The sequence below is a fragment of the Drosophila biarmipes genome, chromosome 3L, assembly GCF_025231255.1.
Source record: "Drosophila biarmipes strain raj3 chromosome 3L, RU_DBia_V1.1, whole genome shotgun sequence".
NCBI lineage: Eukaryota > Metazoa > Arthropoda > Insecta > Diptera > Drosophilidae > Drosophila > Drosophila biarmipes.
In genome coordinates this window covers 7,031,462-7,044,088 of record NC_066613.1, presented here as the reverse complement: position 1 = coordinate 7,044,088, position 12,627 = coordinate 7,031,462, and the positions used below count along the sequence as shown (strand labels likewise).

General features: G+C 43.0%; 2 protein-coding genes across 3 annotated transcripts in view; both read right to left on the bottom strand.

Moving 5' to 3' along the window:
- Positions 1-55: 55 nt before the first annotated feature.
- On the bottom strand, positions 56-3,471 carry LOC127010924 (uncharacterized). Of its 2 annotated transcripts, XM_050886792.1 has the most exons (6): positions 3,197-3,471; positions 2,874-2,946; positions 2,675-2,764; positions 1,582-1,627; positions 1,155-1,181; positions 569-1,010 (listed from the first exon to the last, which is right to left on the bottom strand). In XM_050886792.1, exons 3-6 carry the CDS (start codon positions 2,745-2,747, stop codon positions 707-709), a joined length of 450 nt encoding a protein of 149 aa, XP_050742749.1. In that variant the 5' UTR covers positions 2,748-2,764; positions 2,874-2,946; positions 3,197-3,471; the 3' UTR covers positions 569-706. The 2 variants fall into 2 exon arrangements, with proteins under 2 accessions (XP_050742748.1, XP_050742749.1); XM_050886791.1 differs by lacking the exon at positions 1,582-1,627 and having other exon boundaries at positions 56-1,010; positions 3,197-3,463.
- A 43-nt stretch (positions 3,472-3,514) lies between these two features.
- Positions 3,515-12,627, bottom strand: part of LOC108030589 (ankyrin repeat domain-containing protein SOWAHA) — a 33,399-nt gene continuing 24,286 nt past the window's right edge. Inside the window, exons 4-6 of the mRNA XM_044094717.2 lie at positions 10,394-10,405; positions 3,640-3,729; positions 3,515-3,544 (exon numbers count right to left, since the gene is read on the bottom strand). Coding sequence (XP_043950652.2) covers positions 3,515-3,544; positions 3,640-3,729; positions 10,394-10,405 — 132 coding nt within the window. The remainder of the gene's footprint in view (positions 3,545-3,639; positions 3,730-10,393; positions 10,406-12,627) is intronic.

The window sequence follows — 12,627 nt, the reverse complement described above, 5'->3', positions numbered from 1 at the left end:
GAAAAATATTTAAATTATAAAAAATATAAGAAACGTCAAAATAATGAAAACCCAATTTTTATAAATGCAACAAAAAGCATAATAACTTTAATTGTCAATCAGGATACATATATACTGTTTTATGATTTTAATTCTTAAATAAGGGTACAAAGTGTGACATCAAAGACAAAACCAAAGAGTCCTTTAAACAAATATTTCACAAACACAAAAAATTGTTAATCTTAAATGGTATTTAAGTTAATTAAAAACAATACTTTCACGATTACATGGTCAATGTTATATGTTGTATGGTATGTAGACATTTGGGCTTGTGGGTTAACACCCTTGTTTAGGTGTTTAGGATTGCGATGGGTTGCTGCTTGAAGATCCTCGACAATTGACCGACCAGCTGGAGTCAAATCCACAGGCGGAGTCCGAATCGGAATCCGCGGCGAAGGATGCAGCGATGCCCTTGGGAGCACGCAACTGATTCGGGGTTGTGGGCATGCTGCTGTATCCACCGTTCAGATTGGAGCTGGAGTTCGAGGAGCAAATGGAGTCCCGGGGTGAATCGGTGGCGTTGGAGGCGTAGGACGAACGCTTCGAGGACTTGTTCCGCTTGCTGATATAGTCCACCGTCTTGGGCGGGGGCATTAGCTCCTCCGATCGGTGTGGTATGTTGTCTGCCGATCCCCATGACTTGTGCACCCCGTCGTAGATATTCCGGTTATTGGGAACACTCGCCCTCGACGGAAGGCCGCCGTTCGTCCCGTAGGGTGTGCTCATCGCTGCCCTCTGATTCGGATGCCGACTCCGTGTCGTACCAACGTGGTGATGATGACGCTGATGAGGGGCTCGGTGAGACCGATGGTGAGGGCGACTTGCTGCTCCCGTTCCCCCGCCACTGCCATAGCCCATCGGGGCCACCCCACTGCCATTGCCCACTCCCAAGAAATTGCTGAAGGCCTCGGTTGTCTTCTTTACCCGGACATTCAACGAACCAATCCGCAGGAAGCCCAAATCTTTTTCGACTGGAAGATAAGAGATTAATGTTAAATCATTAGATTCCTCTTAAGGCACATCTTTAAAAAAATCTCACAAACCAAAAATTCTTGTAAAATTAAAAAAATCAAAGAAGAAGTTGAACTGTATGTATATCTTGGTTTATTACTTACTTGCATGCTTTTTGCGAGCCTTGATTTCTGTGAAGGAAGAAACATAAAAAATGATCATTAATATATGAGCATATTAAAAGAGATCATATAATGAACGTGCAAAAACTTAAAAAATGCTTTAGTTAGCGGACTTTTGAAAACAAGTATAAAATAATGCAGGCGAGGGGATAAACATTGGAAAAACAAAAAGGAAACTTACCAACAGCAACGCAAACGGGCTTTGCAACTCAAGTGCTTGCGAAAATTAAACTAAAATAAAGATTTATAGCTACCAAGTACAAAAGCATATATTTACAGGCTAAATACGATAGGTTACATTTGGAAGCCAAGGTTGCAACTCAAAGTTAAGCTAGGCAAATAAATTGAACATGGTTTTAATCAACACTAATGGTTTGGAAATACTCAAGATCGCTAAATCTCAACCTGCCTCCAGGTACCGTTGAGTCCGCCGCTGAACCGCATCGCTTGAATCTCTACATGCAGCAAAATTGAAAATAGATAGAGGTTCCCATTTTATATTAATTACTAGCTCAGTTTTAGGTTCGTATACTCTACATTTCAGTCTGTTTTTTGGTGATGGGCAACAATGTTTGCAAACGAAGGTAAATATTATTAGTTCCGAAAGCGCATTCTCTTTGTGAACCAAGTTGGGTTTATAATTTGTCTTGCAAGAATCTGTTATGGTCTTGGTCATAGATTTCCAGGCTAATATATTTAAATAGCGATAGTTCATATCTAGTTTTAATGTGTAAGTATTTTATTGTATTTGGTTGTGCCAATAAACATGCGATTATTTATAGGTATGTACATAAAGGAGTTATTTCTTATCAATTAATCGATCACCTCGGTAAAATATAATAAAAAGGCCATGCTTTGACTCTTATGAACTAGAGAAGTGTTGTTTTGTAAGGAGTTTAGTTTTATACAATATTTCATAGGATTATTTTGAGTGTACAAGTGTATAAAAAATATTTTTAGTTTGACCCGAGCCTGTTATTTTGAAAGGCCACATATAGGTATATACATTAGCACCTTTTAGAAAGGGTAAATACAGGTGAAAGATTATACAACAAGCGAGTGTACCAATTAACCATGCTCTGGTGGGTTAGTAACAACGTCTTTGGTGGACTGTCGACGACTGCCACCCGCGGTGGCTCGAAAGGTTTTGCGGAGAAAGCTTTCTTTGCGTCGAGTGGAGGCGCCGCGGAAGGGAACCGGATGCCCCTCCATTTCGCAGGGCAGCAGGTCGCCCTCCTCGGTGCTGGGCTTAAAGAGCCCCGACAGCGGTTGCCCCGGCGCCTTCTTGGGCCGCCGGTGGACCATCATCGACTGCGAACGGGACACCGCTCCACCGCCTCCCACCGAGCCACCGCTGATGGTGGCGAACCGATTCTGGGCGCGCTTCTTGCCGCGGGTTAGTGCACTGCCCAGTGTACCGCCGGTTATCTGACTACTCTCAATGAATCCCAGGTGGTAGTTGTTGTTCACCTCCGCGCTGAGGAAATACTTTTCATACTCACTGCTGCAGGTCGAGGCGGACACGCTGGACCGCTGGCGACTGTAGTCCAGGGGCTTGTTGCCGCTCCAGTCCATGATGTCCCTGTTGGCCTCTGAAGGGGCGAGAGGAAGAGGGTTGCAAATGGTTATTATCAGGTATTTGCTTTATATAGCAGGGATCATTGTTAAAAACCTACAAACATAAGACTAGATAATACTTACTATAAACGTTCCAGAGTAGTTCAAAAATATTATCTCTTCCAAACTGGGTAGCCAAGTGGAGGGGTGTGTATCCCTAAGGAAATAATAATAAAAAGAAATAAATAATCTGAACTATTTATTGGGACCTTTTTAAGTCAAAAGAAGATCTAAAAATGTTCCTTAGAGAGAGTGATACAAATTTGGAATACATTAGGCGACTCTGATAATTGCTTCGCATTCCCCTGTGAATTCTGCATGTGGTCTATATAAGACCGTGATTTGCCTTTTGCGGTGTGTTGTGCCAGCACCGTATCGAATGCTGCGGACTGTGATTGACAACTCACTTTGTTTCAAATGTGGATGTGACATTTTAACACATTCGAGTGAATTTAATTTCGCAGGAACAAAGCACCGTTCAATTTAAAATTTTGTAAACTTGAATGCGCAGGGAAAGGATTGAGCTGGATTGGAGGCGACAGGCCGGTGAGGCCCGATTGGATACGCTCGTCATGATTTGTCACAGCCTGCCCGCCGCCTTTGCTTGGGTTTCAGTCCAAAACCCCCGGGAAGGGGTTATGTTTCGCGACTCTGTGACATGTGACGCACATTTACGCGCGACTGGGACAAGCCAATAAGTCGGTTCGTATATTATTAAAATTGTCTCAATAGATTTGCATATCACTCACCCCGTTCTAGAGCGTCAACAGTTGGCGGAGGCGATCACATGGAATAAAAGGTATATTAAAATCCTCAGGCTAACACGTTCCCATCTCAGATAGTCGCTTACCGTTCTGGCGTTTACGTCGGCCTTATAGGTGCCGGCAATTAGCTTCACCACGTCTTCGTTGCCGTGCTTGGCTGCCCAGTGCAAGGCGGTCTGGAAAGAATTAGTACGGGATTAGTATGTCTTACGGACCTCTGTAGAAATCTAAAATATATTCATACAAATGTAATCCCATGTTATTAGGAAAAATGTTGATTTAATTACAGGTTACATCTCAGTAATAAATTAGAAATACATACATCCACATATAGGGAATATTTATTCTTTGGAAATATGATAGTTGGCTAAGCACTAGCTAATTAAAAGGGTGATTATTAATTAAAAGGTGTTACAAATTTATTTGGTCCCTAAGATCATATTGATTTTATAATTCAAGATATAGTGATGGTAATATCTAACTAACTCTTAACAATTTTAATATTTGTTGCTCCTTTGTATAGTGTTTGCAGATATTGGTTGAGGGATTTATTGCAAGCACGCTATCTGGGACGGCAGCTCGGCTACCAGTCGGTGTCCCAATCGCGTCGCAGATGCCCCAGTTCTGGAACTATTTGTTCCGCCATCAATTGGCCTCTGGACCGCCGAACTCGAGACCGAGGACGAGGACGAGGACGAGGGCGAGGGCTCGACCCAGCTGCCGTATCCGAGATTCAGCGATATAAATAAATTGGCCAGCCACCGCCGAATGCCTGTTGCCTCAATTATTTTCATGTTAACATAATAATTTAGTATGGCAAAACGATTCGCCCGGCCGCGATAAACCGTCGCTGGACGGAACTGAGCCGAACTGGAGCTGGAGCTGGACGATCGCCGGCAGATCTTGGCCAGGTCGCCACCGGTGCACTTCCATCGGCGGTGCATGTCTGAGTTTCTATAGAATTGTTTGCCGCCGCACTGCAGCCCACGTACGTATCTCCCATGTGTTGACAATGAAGACGGTCACTTTCTGACTTTCTGGACGGCGACGACGACGGCGGCGACAAACGCGAAGATCGCCAAGCGGCCCGAGATCGGGTCGAACAAATAGAGTTTCAGCTTCAGTCAATTCCCATAGTCTGGCGATCCGGAGTCGGTATGTAATTCTTTTCAAGGGAAATTTGTTTCGTGTCTCCCGTTTAAGAATACCCAGCTTTAGCTCCAGCTCCAGCTCCAGCCCCAGCTCCAGCTCCAGCTCCTGCTGCTGACGTAGTTATTGCTGTCGATGCATCTTAATCTGCCCAGCCTGGCATTTAATCTCGTCCATTGTCTTTCGCCAAACCAATGATCACGGCCGGGAGCTGCAAGTTGGGAGTCGCGAGCGGGAGCGGGATTGGGAGCGGGATCGGCGACGGGAGCGGTGGTGGAATGTGGCTATAATTTGGTTACACTGATACTGCGACTGGTCTCTATTCAATTAGCGCATTTTTGCGAATTAGATAAGGGGAATTGAATTCTCAACAGATGCGACATGGTGGCAAAAATTAAGTTGGCTCGACGAAGACAATAAAGCTGTACAAGGGATTTGTACTTCATTTGTTGTATTCTTGATCTCAGCGAACTTTGATAACACAGATAAACCTTTTTGAAAATAATTAATCTTTTGTTTTTAGCTTTAATAGACTTTATCGAACATCTATTTTTGTTGTATCTAAGCCAGCTTGGAGTCAAATGTTCACAATACATTTCTTCCCTGGTTATTACCGGTTTCAGCTTTTTTTAGTTATTACCCCACAGTTCATAAAATATTGAACTTACAAATATTTATTCAAATATTCTTTTTCTATTTCTACCTATTGTGAACCAACATGTTCAAGAAAATTACCTGACCAATAACCTCCAGTTCTATGATTCGAGTTTAAGAAGAAATTCTATTTGTCTTCCAGATTATTTGATTCCTGTATTTCTGAGTCAAAAGAGTTTAGAATTTATAACCAAGCCGCCTCATACTTTTAATTATAAAGAAGGGCCGAGATTCGCATCGGAGTTGGCATTGTCCGTGGATTATCGCCTTGTTAGCTGGATGGCGGGATGGCTGGCAGATGCTGAAAGGCTGCGACCGGTTTCGGTCTTACAAATCGTCTCACGCGCAGTTCCGAGCTCCGGAGCGATTTTAGCCATTTCGGGAAGTTGCTGCTACAGTGTCTGAGCCTTTTTACATATGGCACGTTGTCCGTCTGCACGTTTAAATTTATTGTCCATTCCATTAATGGTGGCAAGGGACAGGAATTTTGTGTCTTTGAAAGTGAAATGCCATAAATTCTTGTGTCTCGTTCAGCCGTGGCATTGTATTGGCACACCGCAAGCAAACAGAGCGATTTGCCTCTTCTCTGGACCCGCAGCCTCCGATCCGTCCCGTCGTGGAATCCTTCCTGCGTCGCATCCCACCGCATCGCCGCGAACGCAAATGCCCAGAAATTCCAGGAGCACAGATTCCGATACCTAGGTCGTGCGACATTTAACCGTGCTGCTGATCCGTTATTGCTTCATGATCATAAAAGGATGTCGCGAATACTTCACACAGCATTAAGTTCTGGAGGTGTTTAAGTCGATTACACACCCATACGCCATGTTAAGAAGGTTTACGATGCGGTATCTCACACATTTTATATACATCTTAGCAATTGTCTGATACTAGAATACATCGTGTCTGGATAAATATATTTTAGAAAGCGTTGCCCAGTAAGTAGGGTGGTGATTTGAATATTTGGGTCATTCTTAGGTTGCCACCAAGGGTACACTGGTAAACTTTAGTTTATTCTATGAGAAATACCCATATTGGTAAAAAAACATTTTCTTTTTTGTTGGAGTACAACCAATCATTAAAACTGTTTTTCATAATCTTATGAAGAAATATAGAAAAAAAGACTAGTTATACTTACATACTGAGATCCAGCATACCGTGTTGAACATGCGAAATAAAAACAGACACATAATTAATAATTAGGCTCAAGATAAAGCGCCAAAAAGCACTCAGGAGAACAGACACAAATTAAACGTCGTCAAACACAAAAAACAGAGGATCCCCCCGCAGGATTTGGATAAGGGCGGCAGGCAAGTGCACATTATATGTGCCATTTTCGCTTAACAAGTTAATAACACATCCAGGCAGCCTCAACGGCAATTACAGCCCTTCGCTCCACTTTTCTGGCAGATGGATATCGCGTCCTGCGACGTAACTGCGGCTAGTCATACCAGCAGTGTCCTTGCTCCTGCCCCTGCTAATGGTGCCAACTATGTATGATAATGAGGGTCGGGGAACTGGAATGCCGATGCGGGCCGCGGTCGGTCGGGGGCCAGTGGCCAGTGGTCAGTGCGATCCAGGAGTGGAGTGTTCCGACGTGCGGTGGTTCGTTTAGCGCCAAAAGTCGAGCGCCTGCTTTTCCGCAGTGCCGTCGCTCGGAGGCGTTTTGATCGAAATTCGATATTGCGCTGATAAGACGGGCATGGGAGTGGGAATGGAACCGCTTGACGGACCCGCAAACGAGACCGCTGCACTCAGAAGCTGTCATTTTGATGAATCGCCAGGACACGAGAACTGTCATGTTTAACATGGCTGCTCTGGTTATAATTAAGACTCCTGTTCCTTGCGTAATTGCACTCGGATCGGAGCCGCCGATCGGTGGGCAGCAGCACATTGCTCTGGAGATTACTCGCAAATTAATTTATCATTAAAGGTGCACTCGCTCCACTTTCGACTGTCAAGACCCCGGCAATCTCGAAATAATGACCAGCAGAGTCGTGTTCTTGTGGCTTGGCGACCAGGCCATTAATGCGAGTTTAATTTGTGTTTGTTTTCCAAGTTAGCTAGATATTAGAGTGGTCATGTTCGTACTTACGCCCTGTTTGCGTTTCCGATCGCCGAATGTCGGTGCATGGTTGTGAATTACCGAAAAAGAAAACATTAGAGTGGAAATAGTAATTAAAAGGCATGTTGGGTGGTGCGGGGTTGTGGCAATACCATTTTTGGAGTGGGTCGTGCCTCTGGATACTGCATTCGACCTATTCAGGTCGAATATTAAAATGAATACTGTGATAGATCTTTAAATATTTTTAACTTTTGATATATCTACCTTGCCCGTTATTCTTAGATAAAACTATAGTATATCATATCATAAAGATATATTAATATTCCCCACCAACTAGAAACCGAAATGAAATAAATCACGATATCCGAATCCTTTGACCCACTGAATGATATTAATCAGCTACGAATATAATATGGCTCAGGCTATTTAAGACTCCAATTATGCTATCTAGCTGGGCTATCTCATTCGAAAGGTGTGCGAGTTCCCATAGTGATCTAAACAAGCCACCAATCTTGCGGGACATAATTGTGAAACAGAAACAATTATTTTCTATTTATGCCCGTGCCGTGGTCATGATACACATATGAAAAAGAGTAATGGGGCCTCTAAATCAATACCGAGCTGACCAATCGCCAACTAGGTCTAATTGCCACGCCATTCCGCATAGAATGGCCCACAATCTTTACAAGGAAACGACAATAATCGCCCGGCACGATAAAATAAACAACAACAATAATGACAGCCAAAGTCTTCACAGCGCGTTTATCTGCGGCAAACAATCTAAATGATATATTAAGCGCAAAGCAAATAACGCTCTTTTTGTCGTCACCATGTCCTTTCTCTTTCGCTCGCAGCTAAGTTCTCCAATTATGCGGATTATTAATTTAACTGGGTCGCTGCCGAGCGACCCTCGTCCACTCCCCACTCCTCACTCGCCGGTTCCCGGGTCCCCGGATCCGTAGTCCCTGCTCTTTCTGGTCCCTGGCCAGTGGTTCGTGGTCACTGGTCCGTGGGCCGATCGCCGGCCACTTGTCGTTTCACAAGTTGTCAAAACTTGTCATTTAACCGACAATGAGCCTTGTTTGCTTTAATCGTGGTTATTATGCGTGCGGCTGACTTAGCCGCTCCCTCGGAATTATTAATGATGCGTCGACCGCTTTGGCAGGTGCTCTTTCCCGGCGACTGCCTATGCCGACGCCGAGCCACTGCCTCTGGGACTACTTATTGGCATCTCCGAGAGTGTCCCTAATTAGTGCACTCAGCGAAACAGAAGCACTTAGAAAATCAATTGTCTAATAATAATAATTACTAAAAGTTGAGTCTATAAAGTAAACCAAATCTCAAATTTATAAAATCCAGTCTATTCCTATAAAAGGAAATCTAACCTGAAATGAACATTATCGTAACCCTTATAAAATTCCCACTATCTACAGATCGGGTACATTCCATGTTACGTTAACTAAGATTAAAATTACATTTTAAAAGTTCTTTGAAAATATACATTCATCTTCTTTAAATAATGATTTTTAGCTCATTTTAAAGTTTCTATATTGATTGTTTTAATAAATGGAATAATATGTTTTTTTCTATTAAATGTGCCAGAAATATTTCATAAAACCTATAATATGGTATTACTAAATATTAAAATTGGTTGATTTTTATAAAGTTATTTAAGTTGGTAATAATAGTTAAAAAAAAAGACAGAAATAATTAAATTTTAGTCGTTACTGCAAGATTGTTTTTGTACGATTAGAAAAAATAAAAAATGTTATGTATTTGCTTTTAAACTATTTCATCTTTTTTTAATATGCGAAATATATTTCGCTCTGTGTAATCTGGATTCTGACGCGTTTAGACCGCTGCGGACGCACTTTCGTTCGCTGAGCCAAAAAATAAGTCGAGGTCGGGTAATCCTGTTACTGCCGCATAGCTGCCATGATTTATATATCACGCCGAGTGTCCGGTGGCCGCACTGTCCAATTAATTCTCACCAGACCTAATTTATTCGTAATATCCCAGTGAGCCGGGCATGCAAACGGACCCTTCCTTTAATTGGTTTTATAACAGCAGGGTGGCTCATTTGTCAATGTGGCAATCAATAAATTCGCGAACAGGTGGAAACTCATAACTGCGACCGGGCTTAGGTTGCTTATTTTTGTGTTTTATTTTTATTTTTGTTTATCCTCCAGTCAGTCGCACAGTAGTCGCGGCGAAGAGGGTTCGCTCCTGTCCAGAGAATGACGCTCCTCGTCGCCTGGCGAAGCACACCGAACAGGTGATCGGCAGCAGAGTGCTGTTTTGTTATTAAGTTGTTAAGCTAAATTATTGTTTTTCCCGTTTTTTATGTATTTATGTGTTCCCCGCCTTGCCATTGGCGACATTTAACAGCTCGTGCATTTATATTGTCCGACACACAGGCCCATTAACAACGCATCAAGAGCGCGTGTACAATGATATCTAAATGTTAACACAAACGACTACATTGTGTTGGCTAATTTGCGAAACTGTTTGAATTTATCCGAGCAAAAGATTTTATTTTATTGAGTTTTCTAGATCTTCAATTTTTTTGATGTTTACCAACATTTTACGTACACGTTGCTCTTAAAATATGCGTATTTTCAAAATATTATTTTGGGGTAACCAGGTTGCACTTACACGAAAAAGGAAAGATAATTGCGAAATTTACCCCTATATTAAGTGGCAATGGGAGCACACCCTTGTGGTAAAATAGGTTTCTGCAGATAATGAATTTCGATTAAAACAGGTTTGTTTCAGGCCAACTCAAAGGCCTTGACTATCAAAAAACGGCCAGAAAAGTAACGTGTCAATGGTTTTGTTTTATAACGTGAAAACGGTTTGTATGTGCAATCATTTGCATTAAATTGGTAGACGGAGTTATGGCATTCCGAATGGTGTTCATACAGAACCACAAAGTGTGAATAATAAATTATATCAAATTATCTTCAACTCACCGTGGCTGGGCACTGAAAATAAAAGAGAGAATGCATATTAATCCCTTGTCTTCAAGTAAATTAAAATTATTTTTTAGTGATAGGACATAAGAATACATTTTACAAGGTGTACAGAATTCACAGGGACCATTGAGATGCAATGCGAGCAAGGCAATCGATCGAAGCCTGGGAAGTGAAGTACATAATTGAATGCGTAATGCCCGCATGGAATCAGTTCAAGTTCGGATCGATAGCTGATTTAATTGTTTGACTAATTGAGAGATTTTTTACTGCCCCACCGGCGAACCCCCAAGACGCGCATCCGAACTACGAGGAGCCGCAGCATTATTTGCTCCATTTGGCACTCGGTTAACTTAATGACTTGATTTGCCAGACTGATGAGGTGCGGCTGATTAGCAAGCACGGGGGGACACAAGCAGCACAGGAGCTGGAGCTGGGATGGAGATGGAACTGTGGCTGGGATCCAGAGCCAGATCCCCAGACAAGAGTACGTGCAGCAACGTGGCCGACATCCTGGCCACCGTCTGATCGGCGACAATGACTCGCCATATATGCACCGTGGCCGGCGGCCGCAAAAAACCTTAAATTTCATGCAGAATTAATTAACCGCAGTGGCCGCCGCCCAAGAAGCGCACCGCTTTTTGTGGCTCCAACTCTGACTTTGACTGCGGCTCTGCCACTCCAGCTCCGAAACTCCGACTGGGCTCCCAGTCCGATATTTGATGACCGGGCAGACAACGCTGGAACACACAGAAACGCTCGACGAGAGCGGTCTGGAATTTCATTCAGAAACGTGCCCTGTACGCTGAGGTCGTGTCCCCGCCGCCTTGTCATGGGCATCTCCACTCCGCTGGTTAAGCGGTGCACTGCTAAAATAACAAACCACTTAAAATTAGTTGAATCACTTGAAACAGCCAATAAATACAGAACTACCAAGACATGATGGCTTATACTTCGTTACTAAGGACTTTTGGTTAGATCACAATCTATCAAAAATCAAGTAAGGGTGTAAAATATTTTTAGCCTCTGTTACTGAGTAAATGAAATAAATAGGTACATATCTTTGTCATATTAAAAAGGTTTTTTCGCAGCAAAATTAAAACTAAATCTATAATCATACAATAACTAGGAGTTAATACAACTTGAAAAGAATCGTTTTTTTGGTAATTGGTATCAGAATCTCTCCGGGATTTTTGATTGTTTCAGAAAGGAAGGTTTAATGGTTAGACCTAGGAACCTGGAAGGAAACCTTAAAGTATGTTCTTTAACCCAGATAAGATGCTAGAAACCTGTGTTTAGTAAAGCATGCTGGCCAGAAAACAGTTTCCCATGATACTTTTAGAAAACCCATTGCATTTTTTGTTTGGTGCATGGCCATTTTCATGATAAGATTCGATTGACAATAATAACAAGACTTCAAGTATGTTTTACAGCAGGACAACTACAAATTATCTTGAAGAAAAACGATTAGTTCGCATAACTATTTTCTCCAGTGCACCTTCGTATGCATATGCCGGCTGCTGTTGGCCAGCGCATCTATGTTGTGGCGCCATTAGCTGCCCCGTGTCGCAATTTAATTACAAGCCCCGTCCATCTGGGGACATCGGTGAGATTTATGCAAAGAATAAGGACTAAGCATACGCATCGGGAGCATCGGCAGCAGGAGATATACGTCCATAGGAGAACCAGAACCAGAACCAGGAGCTGAGCGGGGGAGCCGTATCACATCGCTGACATCACGATGCAGTTGCACTTCCCCGGGGACCCGTCGCTTTTTTGATGCACAACTCAATTTGGCCAGCGGATCGGATCGAGTCGAACCGAATCGATTCGGCTGGGCGATGATGTGAGCAGTTAGCCTTAATGCAGGTTCCGAAGGGCCAGCGGCGAGTGGCCTATTCAAAGATATTAAGGCGAAAGCACTTGTTGCCATCAGGCCAGGCAGCTTCTTTAAAATCGAATCACGTCCGCCCAATTTTTGACCGACTCGGGCCCGCAAAACCCAGAGCAGAGCGAGAGATGCGGACACTGTCTTGGAAAATTTTAACTCCCTTGTAGGCGATTAAGTTAAATGCCACTAAACTAATTTAATAGCGATTCTGAGTGCACTCGGGGAGCCCCTATCCGGCGAGGCAGGCCCTTTCGACTTTCAGGAAACTTGCACCACATTTTCGCTGTTAAACATCTTGTCTCGTCCCCGTGTCACGTATGCGATCTTTGTAAAATAAATACAC

Bases quoted from the DNA above. Each gene is read 5' to 3' on its own strand.
- LOC127010924 (XM_050886791.1), bottom strand. From the start codon at position 2,747: ATGGACTGGAGCGGCAACAAGCCCCTGGACTACAGTCGCCAGCGGTCC. The intron at 1,182-2,674 runs GTGAGTATGAAA...CTTCCTTCACAG, and splicing joins GTCCGCCTCGACCTGCAGCA to AAATCAAGGCTCGCAAAAAG. The intron at 1,011-1,154 runs GTAAGTAATAAA...CTTATCTTCCAG, and splicing joins GGCTCGCAAAAAGCATGCAA to TCGAAAAAGATTTGGGCTTC.